Raw genomic sequence first — 12,499 nt, 5'->3', positions numbered from 1 at the left:
TGACTATGTCTGAAAATTAGTGACATATTAAACCACAATGTTTATTATTTGTACAAAAAGAGTAATACTTTGTGTAGGTCTGTTAAGATTCTTTTGTTATGTTGTCTATTATGTCCATTTATATTTTTTTGTTTAGATGATTTTTAATATAAGGTAAAATAAGGCATGACTGGATAACAGGACAAGCCACCATGATTATTAAATGTAAAGGTTTGATTGTATGCATCCCCTAGCTGGCATTTATGATTTATACTGATGTGTGTTTAAAAAATGGAGACCAAAATGAGCAATCAAGACAGTAATTATTCAAACAAAATCTGGGAACCTTTTGGCTATCTATTATAGATAGAGTAGCAGCAGTTAAATAAAACTTAAAACTAAATTAAGGCAAACGTCACTAAAGATGAATGGAGAACTTGGGGCTATAGAAGGGAAAATAAAGATATGTTATTTTTCCAACAAAAGATTTTTTAATTCAAATTCAGTTTTGTGTATATTGCATAATTCCATTGTGTAAACTAGGTTAATAAAACTTACAGCGCCATCCCCTGATGTTGATCCTAAATCTTGAAATTTTGGCAAAGTTTCTACATCCCCTAAAGCAGTGTCTTTTATCAGTAATCCTAACCTAAAATGAAGAAATATATGGTTAATATAAAAGAAGATGATAGTTATGTCTATGAGACCACAATTTAAAGACACAAACAACTAAAAGATAACTTTTTAAACCAATTGTAATTGTTTTAAAATTTCAAATGACTATAAATATATAGTTATTGTAAACAGAATTTTTTAAAGTTTAACACATTCTGTAAAATCTCAAAATTTAATAAAATCAAAGAAGATTTTTTTCACATGAAAACTTACAATAAAGAACATAAAAATTTACACGAAGCATCAGCTAGCAGCCCTAGTGTGTTGTCTGTCATCTATTACACATCAATGTTAACATATCTATAAACTTAAAAATTACCTGTGTGTATAAGTACTACTAGTACTAGCCGTATCAGGCAGTAGGTGTAGTGTCTGTTATCTGTTACACATCAATGTTAACATCCTTATAATCTATACAATTACCTGTGTATATGTACTTCTGATAGTAGCAATATCAGGTACCAGGTGTAGTGTCTGTTATCTATTACACATCAGTGTTAACATCTCTATAATCTATACAATTACCTGTGTATATGTACTACTGACACTAGCAGTATCAAGTACCAGGTGTAGTGTCTGTTATCTATTACACATCAATGTTAACATCTCTATAATCTATACAATTACCTGTGTATATGTACAACTGACATTAGCAGTATCAAGTACCAGGCGTAGTGTCTGTTATCTATTACACATCAATGTTAACATCTCTATAATCTCTACAATTACCTGTGTATATGTACAACTGACACTAGCAATATCAGGTACCAGGTGTAGTGTCTGTTATCTATTACACATCAGTGTTAACATCTCTATAATCTATACAATTACCTGTGTATATGTACTTCTGATAGTAGCAATATCAGGTACCAGGTGTAGTGTCTGTTATCTATTACACATCAGTGTTAACATCTCTATAATCTATACAATTACCTGTGTATATGTACTACTGACACAAGCAGTAACAGGTGTAGTGTCTGTTATCTATTACACATCAGTGTTAACATCTCTATAATCTATACAATTACCTGTGTATATGTACTTCTGATAGTAGCAATATCAGGTACCAGGTGTAGTGTCTATTAACTGTTACAAATCAGTGTTAATATCTCTAAAATCTATACAATTACCTGTGTATATGTACTTCTGATAGTAGTAATATCAGGTACCAGGTGTAGTGTCTGTTATCTATTACACATCAGTGTTAACATCTCTATAATCTATACAATTACCTGTGTATATGTACTTCTGATAGTAGCAATATCAGGTACCAGGTGTAGTGTCTATTACCTATTACACATCAGTGTTAACATCTCTATAATCTATACAATTACCTGTGTATATGTACTTCTGATAGTAGCAATATCAGGTACCAGGTGTAGTGTCTGTTATCTATTACACATCAGTGTTAACATCTCTATAATCTATACAATTACCTGTGTATATGTACTACTGACACTAGCAATATCAGGTACCAGGTGTAGTGTTTGTTATCTATTACACATCAGTGTTGACATCTCTATAATCTATACAATTACCTGTGTATATGTACTTCTGATAGTAGCAATATCAGGTACCAGGTGGAGTGTCTGTTATCTATTACACATCAGTGTTAACATCTCTATAATCTATACAATTACCTGTGTATATGTACTACTGGCACAAGCAGTAACAGGTGTAGTGTCTGTTATCTATTACACATCAGTGTTAACATCTCTATAATCTATACAATTACCTGTGTATATGTACTACTGACACAAGCAGTAACAGGTGTAGTGTCTGTTATCTATTTCACATCGGTATTAACATCTCTATAATCTATACAATTACCTGTGTATATGTACTTCTGATAGTAGCAATATCAGGTACCTGGTGTAGTGTCTGTTATCTATTACACATCAGTGTTAACATCTCTATAATCTATACAATTACCTGTGTATATGTACTACTGACACTAGCAATATCAGGTACCAGGTGTAGTGTCTATTAACTATTACACATCAGTGTTAACATCTCTATAATCTATACAATTACCTGTGTATATGTACTTCTTATAGTAGCAATATCAGGTACCAGGTGTAGTGTCTGTTATCTATTACACATCAGTGTTAACATCCTTATAATCTATACAATTACCCAATAATATCAGGTACCAGGTGTAGTGTCTGTTATCTATTACACATCAGTGTTAACATCTCTATAATCTATACAATTACCTGTGTATATGTACTACTGACACAAGCAGTAACAGGTGTAGTGTCTGTTATCTATTACACATCAGTGTTAACATCTCTATAATCTATACAATTACCTGTGTATATGTACTTCTGATAGTAGCAATATCAGGTACTAGGTGTAGTGTCTGTTATCTATTACACATCAGTGTTAACATCTCTATAATCTATACAATTACCTGTGTATATGTACTTCTGATAGTAGCAATATCAGGTACCTGGTGTTGTGTCTGTTATTGATTACACATCAGTGTTAACATCTCTATGATCTATACAATTACCTGTGCAGGGTTTCCGCTGGCGATCGCCATTTTCGCAATTTGCGAAAAAATAAAAATTGTGGCGATAAAAATTCGTCATTTGCGAAAGAATTTGGCGAAAGAAATATATATAGCGATTTATTTTCCTCCATCTTGTTTATTAACTTTTTTTTTCGAGTTCTCAGACTTTACCCGATTAAACAATACTCGGAACTCACCTTGACCTCATTAAGATTTGAACATACATCAATTCGGCTGATTGCGTTTTATAGCTATCGACAACAAAGGACTAATTAATAAAGGTGTTGTTTGAATTGTTTGACAAAATGATAAGGTTAAATGGCTTCCGCTAAATGTCATACAGAATTTATTCACCACTTTGCGACGCACGTGTTTGAAGCAAACTTTTGACGTCTCTTCTCCTTTTAAAGATAGCTGTTGTTGTGACGAAAAATGTTCAAAAGCAAGAAAAATCTCCGATTTAAAACTTTAAGTATCCTTTGACTTTAACATAGGTAATTTATTAAGGAGACTACTTTAAAGTCGTTTGAGTGACACACGTCTTTCAAGCATAGTTTTACGTCTCAACTTTTTCATTTACGATGGCCAAGAAAAGAAAACTGTCGCTATGAAGAAATCTATCCAAAAGCTTGGGAACAACCCCTCTAATGAGAGTAACTCTTCCATATAAGACTACACACGAAATGAGGGATCAATTTCATGTGATAAATGCTTTTGTTTTGTTGTAAAAACCACTTCTTAGTACAAAATGGCACATTAGTATTTTTCTTTTAAAGAAACTTTCCCTACGAACTATACAGTTATTATATGATCAAAACATGTCCATTAATTTTGTTATATTCCTAGACTAATATCTTTATATTATTAAAAGTATAGTGGTCCCCTCATTTAGAAAAGTTGTTTAAAATACAATGGATATTTTTCCCTTTTAAGTTAAAATTTTTGTTTTTGTTTTAAAGTGATTAGTGTTTATTCATTAAAATGTAGACTCTAAAATAAGTTTGAGAGAATAATCATAGACACAATGGGACAAAATCATCTTATTTAAGGGAGGGGGGGGTGGGGTAGAAAAAAGGTAAATTTTAAACGAAAAATATATTTATGTTACTTGGCGAAAAAAATAATAAAGTGGCGAAAAATATATTGTTTTGGCGAAAGAGGTGGCGAAAAAATTAAATGACCCAGGGGAAACCCTGTACCTGTGTATATGTACTACTGACACAAGCAATATCAGGTACCAGGTGTAGTGTCTGTTATCTATTACACATCAGTGTTAACATCTCTATAATTTATACAATTACCTGTGTATATGTACTACTGACACAAGCAATATCAGGTACCAGGTGTAGTGTTTGTTATCTATTACACATCAGTGTTAACATCTCTATAATCTATACAATAACCTGTGTATATGTACTACTGACACAAGCAGTAACAGGTGTAGTGTCTGTTATCTATTACACATCAGTGTTAACATCTCTATAATCTATACAATTACCTGTGTATATGTACTTCTGAGAGTAGCAATATCAGGTACCAGGTGTAGTGTCTGTTATCTATTACACATCAGTGTTAACATCTCTATAATCTATACAATTACCTGTGTATATGTACTACTGAAAGTAGCAGTATCAGGTACCAGGTGTAGTGTCTGTTATCTAATACACATCAATGATAACATCTCTTTACTCTATACAATTACCTGTGTATATGTACTACTGACACAAGCAGTAACAGGTGTAGTGTCTGTTGTTGTCTATTACACATCAATGTTAACATCTCTATAATCTCTACAATTACCTGTGTATATGTACTACTGACAATAGCAGTATCAAGTACCAGGTGTAGTGTTTGTTATCTATTACACATCAATGTTAACATCTCTATAATCTCTACAATTACCTGTGTATATGTACTACTGACAATAGCAGTATCAAGTACCAGGTGTAGTGTCTGTTAACTTTTACACATCAATGTTAACATCTCTATAATCTCTACAATTACCTGTGATATGTACTACTGACAAGGCTTAAATTAAAATATTGTTTGTTTGCAGTTTACCGACCGACCCTTGAAAATCCTCCCGACTGTGAAAATTTTATTGCTTTAAATTTGAAGAAATTTTTTTTAATACTTCTATTAACGCGATCCGGAACTTTGGGTCCTTTCCGGAAATGATTTAAAGTCTGTGTCAATTACGCATTTTTCTTAGCTTCCCGTCAAGCGTTCATGTGACCATTTAATGATAAAGCACATGGAAATTGTTTACAGGTATCCATGAAGTCACGGAGGAGTACTTTACGCTGTCGTCTCGTGTCAATTTTAAGATAAATAACAAACAAAAAAGTTTATTAGTAAACTGTTTATACAGATTCAGGCACATGTAATGATGTGTGATGATATCATTGACGATGATGTAGCGGATATTCATAACTGACACAATAACCATTCTGTCTGAGTCTGTCTAAAACAAATCGGGTACAGAATCTGTGGAGCCTGACTTTATCATGTTTATGGAACCAATTTCAGTGGTAAAATAATTCGACAGCAGCTTGAAGTATGGCATATTTTCTACAAATCGTTGTGAAGACGACAAAGATGAAACCACTCCTCCGTGACTTAAATCGTCATGGATATCTGTAAACACGCCTGTACGGAGGAAGGGCTCATTTGATAGATCCGTGTTTTACTTGCTCGGATACTAATATTAAAAACACATATTTTTGTATCTATTCTGTATTCTTCAAAACTACATATGTACAGTTATACTACAAATCTACAACTGTCAGTTTTTGGCTACACGAGCTGTTCTTATCTATAAAGTCATGAATATTTATTAGCTATGTACATGATGTAGGCGTTTCAAAATCGTATCATACAGGATAATGACCAGCCAGTACACACTGTAATTATTTCATTAACCAGTATTAAAAGATAAATATAACACATTTGAAATGTTAATGGATATTGATCATGCTAAATCAATAAGAAGCAACCCTAACCACACAAAGATGTAGAGAAAATGAATGGTTAGCTTGAAAAATAAATATACTCTCTCTATATTAAATCTATCTTCAATTGCAATGAGTATGCTCCTTTACTTCCCCACTCATTGCAATTATTCTCTTTCTTAAAATATTAAATATACCCAAACTGTGTGGCCTGTGTGAATTCAATTAAAACATGTCCTTAGGAGCTATGCTGCCAATTTTTTTTATGCATTAAAAACATTTCAGTACAGACCATTTACTTTAAATGGGGTGCTATGGATTTCACCAAAACTTTAGATTTCTTTGGTTTTCATTAAAGCCTGGCAAAAATATAACCTTATCACATATAATTAAATATTGTTAGAAATATGAACACAGTCGAATGTCTTAATACTTTTTTTTCAAGTTGCCTTTTTTTTCAATTGAGGAAGATCAATGGGTTTTTTTTATTAAAAATACACTCTTTAATACATTGTCTTATAAATCTTTAATATCTACATTTGGTCTGATGAAAATACTCTACTCATGAAAACATTCTAGTCAAGAAGCATACATGTCTGAATATATTTCTTTAAAACAGTTCTAGTCATAATGACATTCCTTGTTTATAAGTGTTCCAGTATTTAATAATTATACCATATTTTATGTCATAAATTGGATAATGACACTATGTTAAAGTTTCAGTTTTGGTTAAAAAGTTTTTTATCTGAAAATGCCTGTTCATTTGATGTTGGTTTTCAGCATGTCCAGTGTTTGTTGTTTTAAAATGTTTTTTTTTTCTTCACAAGAAACTTGGTTTAGTGTAACTGCTTGTTTAAACTGTATTTTGGCTGATACAATAAAATATTTTTCCTACCTACCGACCCTTCAGTCTGAAGGTACAGTCGGAAAACTGCAAACAAACATATTTTTAAGGTTGGCCCAATAGCAGTATCAAGTACCAGGTGTAGTGTTTGTTATCTATTACACATCAATGTTAACATCTCTATAATCTCTACAATTACCTGTGTATATGTACTACTGACAATAGCAGTATCAAGTACCAGGTGTAGTGTCTGTTAACTATTACACATCAATGTTAACATCTCTATAATCTATACAATTACCTGTGTATATGTACTACTGACCCTAGCAGTATCAGGTACCAGGTGTAGTGTCTGTTAACTAATACACATTAATGTTAACATCTCTATAATCTATACAATTACCTGTGTATATGTACTACTGACACTAGCAGTATCAGGTAGCAGGTGTAGTGTCTGTTACCTATTACACATCAATGTTAACATCTCTATAATCTATACCATTACCTGTGTGTATAAGTACTACTAGAACTAGCAGCATCAAACAGCTGTAGTATTTGGTCTGTTGAGTATTCTTTAACCTGCTCTATAGCTATCCACTGAATAGTTACAGCATCTTCCTTTATGATAGCTGAAATATGTTATAAAACTATTTCTGAATTTTTTGTAGTTATTATTGTAAGGTTTACATTGTTGGTATATTATGCATAACATTAAAAGATAACTTTTTAATATTAAATAGAAAATTTGTGGTTCAAAGAAATACCTTAGCATTCTTTTTTAATATAAAAAAAATATATAGGAGTCACATCCATAGAGAATTTCTTTTATTTAAGCCACAAAATAGCAAAAATTGACAAAAATTATACTGCAAACTTAGGATATGCTATCAATATGAAATACAATACTGCTATCTTTCAAACAAGAATTACATTCTTTTCTCAATATTGTACAACTTCATTAATTGAAAGTCATAAAAAAAATCCAGAAGTATTTACATATACAGGACAATCAATTTGTAATAAACAAGAATGTGTCCAAAGTACACGGATGCCCCACTCGCACTATCATTTTCCATGTTCAATGGACCACGAAATTGGATAAAGAATATAATTAGACATTAAAATTAGAAAGATAATATCATAGGGAACATGTGTACTAAGTTTCAAGTTGATTGGACTTCAACTTCATCAAAAACTACCTTGACCAAAAACTTTAACCTGAAACATGCACTTTCATTTTCTATGTTCAGTGGACCGTGAAATTGGGGTCAAAAGTTTAATTTGGTTTTAAAATTAGAAAGATAATATCATAAGGAATATGTGTACTAAGTTTCAAGTTGATTGGACTTCAACTTCATCAAAAACTACCTTGACCAAAAACTTTAACCTGAAGCGGGACAGACGGACGAACGAACAGACGGACGAACAGACTGACGAACAGACAGACGGATGAACGGACGCACAGACCAGAAAACATATTGCCCCTCTACTATTGTAGGTGGGGCATAAAAAATATATATGTTGGACTTTGACAGCTTTTTGTATCACCACTGTGTAATATTCATAGATTATTTTTGTTAAAGATGTATATATGATGAGTTTAACATAAAAGGTTTACTAACATGATTGATAGTGTTTAAGGAAATACTGGTGGTCAGTTCTAATTGGTAGAGGAAGCTTGATTGCCTGGAGAGAACCACCAATTTGTGGCAAGAAAACTGACAATCTCAGTTAACTAAGATTGATGTCATACACACCTGCCATAAGTTTAAACCCACAACCTCAGTGTTGACAGGCTATAGATACAGTAGATGAACTACATAGAGACCACTCTGCCACCAAACAAGAATGTGTCTATAGTACACGGATGCTCCACTTGCACTATCATTTTCTATGTTTAGTTGACCAAGAAATTGGGTCGCAACTCTAATTTGGCATTAAAATTAGTATGATTATATCATAGGGAACATGTGTACTAAGTTTCAAGTTGATGACATTTTAACCTAAACCTACCTTGACCAAAAACATTAACCTGAACAGCAGAACAGACAGACAGACGAACCAACGGAAGCACAAACTGAAAAACCTCATGCCCCTATGTGGGGCATAAAAACTTACATGTCTTAGTTAAAAACAATGTGTTAGCATCATTTGGTGAGATAGATCCTACTGGGCGTTTGACCAACGATTCTGGAGTGATCTGAAATGAGAAACAAGTATTGCAAACTACTGTTTCGGCATTAAGCCCCATGCAGCTATTAATTTTTCATTATTTTTTTATATTACAGAAATAAAGAAATAGATACCTTTGTAAAAGTTTGTAATTCTATACTTTGTATCCAATGAGAGCTTTAAAAAAGCTAGATGGTTTATAAAGTATCAGACATTTAGGAAGGAAATTATAACTTTTTACCATATAATTAGATGATACATCTAGAAGGGACATATATACCTTATATCCAATGAGTACTTTAGTAGGATTGTGAAGAAGCATCCAGCCACATTGATTGGCTGTATAACCTTTCTTTGTCAGACTAACATTTCTTGCTGGGCTGTAAACATATCAGAGTATTAATTCTCATTCAACTCTATTTCAAACTATACAATAATACAAAATGACAACTATAATTCTATTGCAACACGGTTACATTTATTTTGATAGGATATAAATTTTAGGACAGTGATTCTCCTACTGATGGTTTTAAATACAGTATGCATGTGAAAGTGTGTGATTCATAGATATAAGAAGATGTGGTATGAGTTACAATGAGAGAACTCTCCATCCAAGTCACAATTTGTAAAACAAGAGTGCACAAGCTGAAATGTCTCGCCTTCTACTAATCATTGATATTATGTTGATAGTCCTAAGTAAAAAGCTAAGCTTTATAACAACTGTACCATAAACTTAACATTAACCAAGATAACTAAACAAAGACCAATGAACCTTGAAAATGAGGTCAAGGTCAGATGAACCATGCCAGGCAGACATTTACAGCTAACAATGCTTCTATACAACATATATAGTTGACCTATGACTTATAGTTTAAGAAAAATAGACCAAAACACAAAAACTTAACACTGTGCAATGAACTGTGAAAATGAGGTCACGGTCAAATAAAACCTGCGCGACTGACATAAAGATCATTAAATATTTCCATACACCAAATATAGTTAACCTATGGCATATAGTATTAGATAAAAAGACCAAAACTCAAAAACTTAACTTTGAACCATGAAAATGAGGTCAAGGTCAGATGACACCTGCCAGTTGGACATGTACACCTTACAGTCCTTCCATACACTGAATACACTAGCCCTATTGCTTATAGTATCTGAGATATGGACTTGACCACCAAAACTTAACCTTGTTCACTGATCCATGAAATGAGGTCGAGGTCAAGTGAAAACTGTCTGACAGACATGAGGACCTTGCAAGGTACGCACATATCAAATATAGTTATCCTATTACTTATAATAAGAGAGAATTCAACATTACAAAAAATTTGAACTTTTTTTTCAAGCGGTCACTGAACCATGAAAATGAGGTCAAGGACATTGGACATGTGACTGACGGAAACTTCGTAACATGAGGCATCTATGTACAAAGTATGAAGCATCCAGGTCTTCCACCTTCTAAAATATAAAGCTTTTAAGAAGTTAGCTAACGCCGCCGCCATAGCTGCCGCCGCCACCGGATCACTATCCCTATGTCGAGCTTTCTGCAACAAAAGTTGCAGGCTCGACAATAAAAACCATAATTTCAAGTAGTGATTTTTATTCTTGAAATCTTAAATTTTATATTATCTTTAATAATCATATAAACAATAATATCATCATTCAAATATTCCTTCTTTCAACTGCTATAAGAATTTTTAAACTAAAATTTTGGATTATTTTTTATGTCTTTTTTTCATTTTCATTCAGTTTTCTTTATACTTGATTAAAACAAAAATCTATTCAATAGATAAACCTTAATAAACAACTTACAATAAAAATTACTTTTGTATTTGTTTTATTCATTTCCTGTGCAAACTTACATAAACAAAAAAAGTGTCCTATAAAAACATGAACAAGGAATTTGAATTTCTATTTTGGTGTTTTAACGCCACTTTTAAGCCCCGCATGAAGGCTTTTTGTGGCTGCCAGTTTTTATTGGTGGAGGAAGTCAGAGTGCCCTGAGAAAACCACAGACCTTCAATAGGAAAACTGACATGCCTGATGCCATCACCCTGTACTTCAGGAATTCTTATTTCTGTAAACTTTGATGTGAAGACATTGAACTTATTGGCAAAACTGGCCAACCAATAAAAGTTGCAGTTTACTTAAGTGTTGTCAATTAAAAGGTATTTTATAAAGAAAATGCAATAAAAAAAAATTACCAATGAAATTGTATAAATCAAATTGATTTGACAGTACTACTGTAAGTTCAGAAATTATTGCGTGCATTTATTATTGCTATTTTGTCATTTAAGGGTAAAATGCGATTTTAATTTTTGCGATTTTGAGAAAAAATCCTGTTTAATGCATATAAAAAATTCAAAATGTGAGTTTAAATTATTGCGTTTACAACTCTGTGGCTTTTTTGGCATTAATTTCTGAAATAACAGTATATAAACAAAAATTACCTTATCCACAAATTTCCATATTTATAAGTTTTAAATGATGCAGGTTTAGGTGGTATCTGTAAAATATAAATACAAAATTAGCAATTACTATTTCAAATAAAAGGAGGTAAAGAAATCCCCCAAAGGTTTACATTGATTCATTGGTGTTAAAGACTACTTTTACCTCTATTGTGCTATTTGGTGGTGGTCACTTTTTATTGTTGGAGGAATCCAAAGTGTCCAGATAGAACCACCAAACTTCAGTAGGAAAACTGACACTTGTTAAAGCATTTGAAAACTATATATGTTTGTAAGAATTTAAAAGACACAAAAATACAAAGTTCTCAAATGAACAAAAACACTTACAGATTATCTATAACAAACATTGCCAAGGTGTAAGTAACATACACATTTTGTACAAAAAGCATAATATGTCCAAAAATAGGAACAGTCAGTTGGTATTGGCTGTTTATGATTTTTTTTTGTAATGGAGTTTTTATCAATAACTTATCCTCTTTCTTTCTTACTCTTTAAAGAAGCTCTTTGTATGTAACTTCTTATCATAAAGCATCTATAAAAAAAATATGAAGCATTCAGGTTTTCCACCTTCTATAATGTAAAACTTTAAGAAGTTAGTTAATGACACTGCTGCCAGATGGCTATCCCTTTGTCAATGCGACAAAAAAAACATAATAAATAACAGTTTAGACTCTATATACCAACTAACCATGTTCACACCTACCCGAACAATCAGGTATTATACTTACATCATCAGGATCAGGGGTCCATGGATCTTTCTCCAACAGTTTAACACATTCTCCAACAGAATGCATACCAATCATTGGCCAGTATCCTCCTCTTGGGATATTGATTTTTATTTGTTTCACCTTAAAACAAGATGAGATGTATCATTATATTTCAAAATTTTTTT

General features: G+C 32.2%; 1 protein-coding gene across 1 annotated transcript in view; it reads right to left on the bottom strand.

The window, feature by feature from the left end:
- The window catches only part of LOC143084976 (uncharacterized), a 170,965-nt gene that overhangs the window by 89,624 nt on the left and 68,842 nt on the right, over window positions 1–12,499 (bottom strand). The window contains exons 33-38 of the mRNA XM_076261084.1: window positions 12,336–12,455; window positions 11,590–11,645; window positions 9,417–9,516; window positions 9,083–9,164; window positions 7,470–7,593; window positions 538–628 (exon numbers count right to left, since the gene is read on the bottom strand). Coding sequence (XP_076117199.1) covers window positions 538–628; window positions 7,470–7,593; window positions 9,083–9,164; window positions 9,417–9,516; window positions 11,590–11,645; window positions 12,336–12,455 — 573 coding nt within the window. The remainder of the gene's footprint in view (window positions 1–537; window positions 629–7,469; window positions 7,594–9,082; window positions 9,165–9,416; window positions 9,517–11,589; window positions 11,646–12,335; window positions 12,456–12,499) is intronic.

This window comes from Mytilus galloprovincialis, chromosome 8 (assembly GCF_965363235.1).
Source record: "Mytilus galloprovincialis chromosome 8, xbMytGall1.hap1.1, whole genome shotgun sequence".
In the NCBI taxonomy this organism is placed as follows: domain Eukaryota; kingdom Metazoa; phylum Mollusca; class Bivalvia; order Mytilida; family Mytilidae; genus Mytilus; species Mytilus galloprovincialis.
Note: the sequence above shows the minus strand (reverse complement) of the source record. Positions and strands in the feature narration are given on the sequence as shown.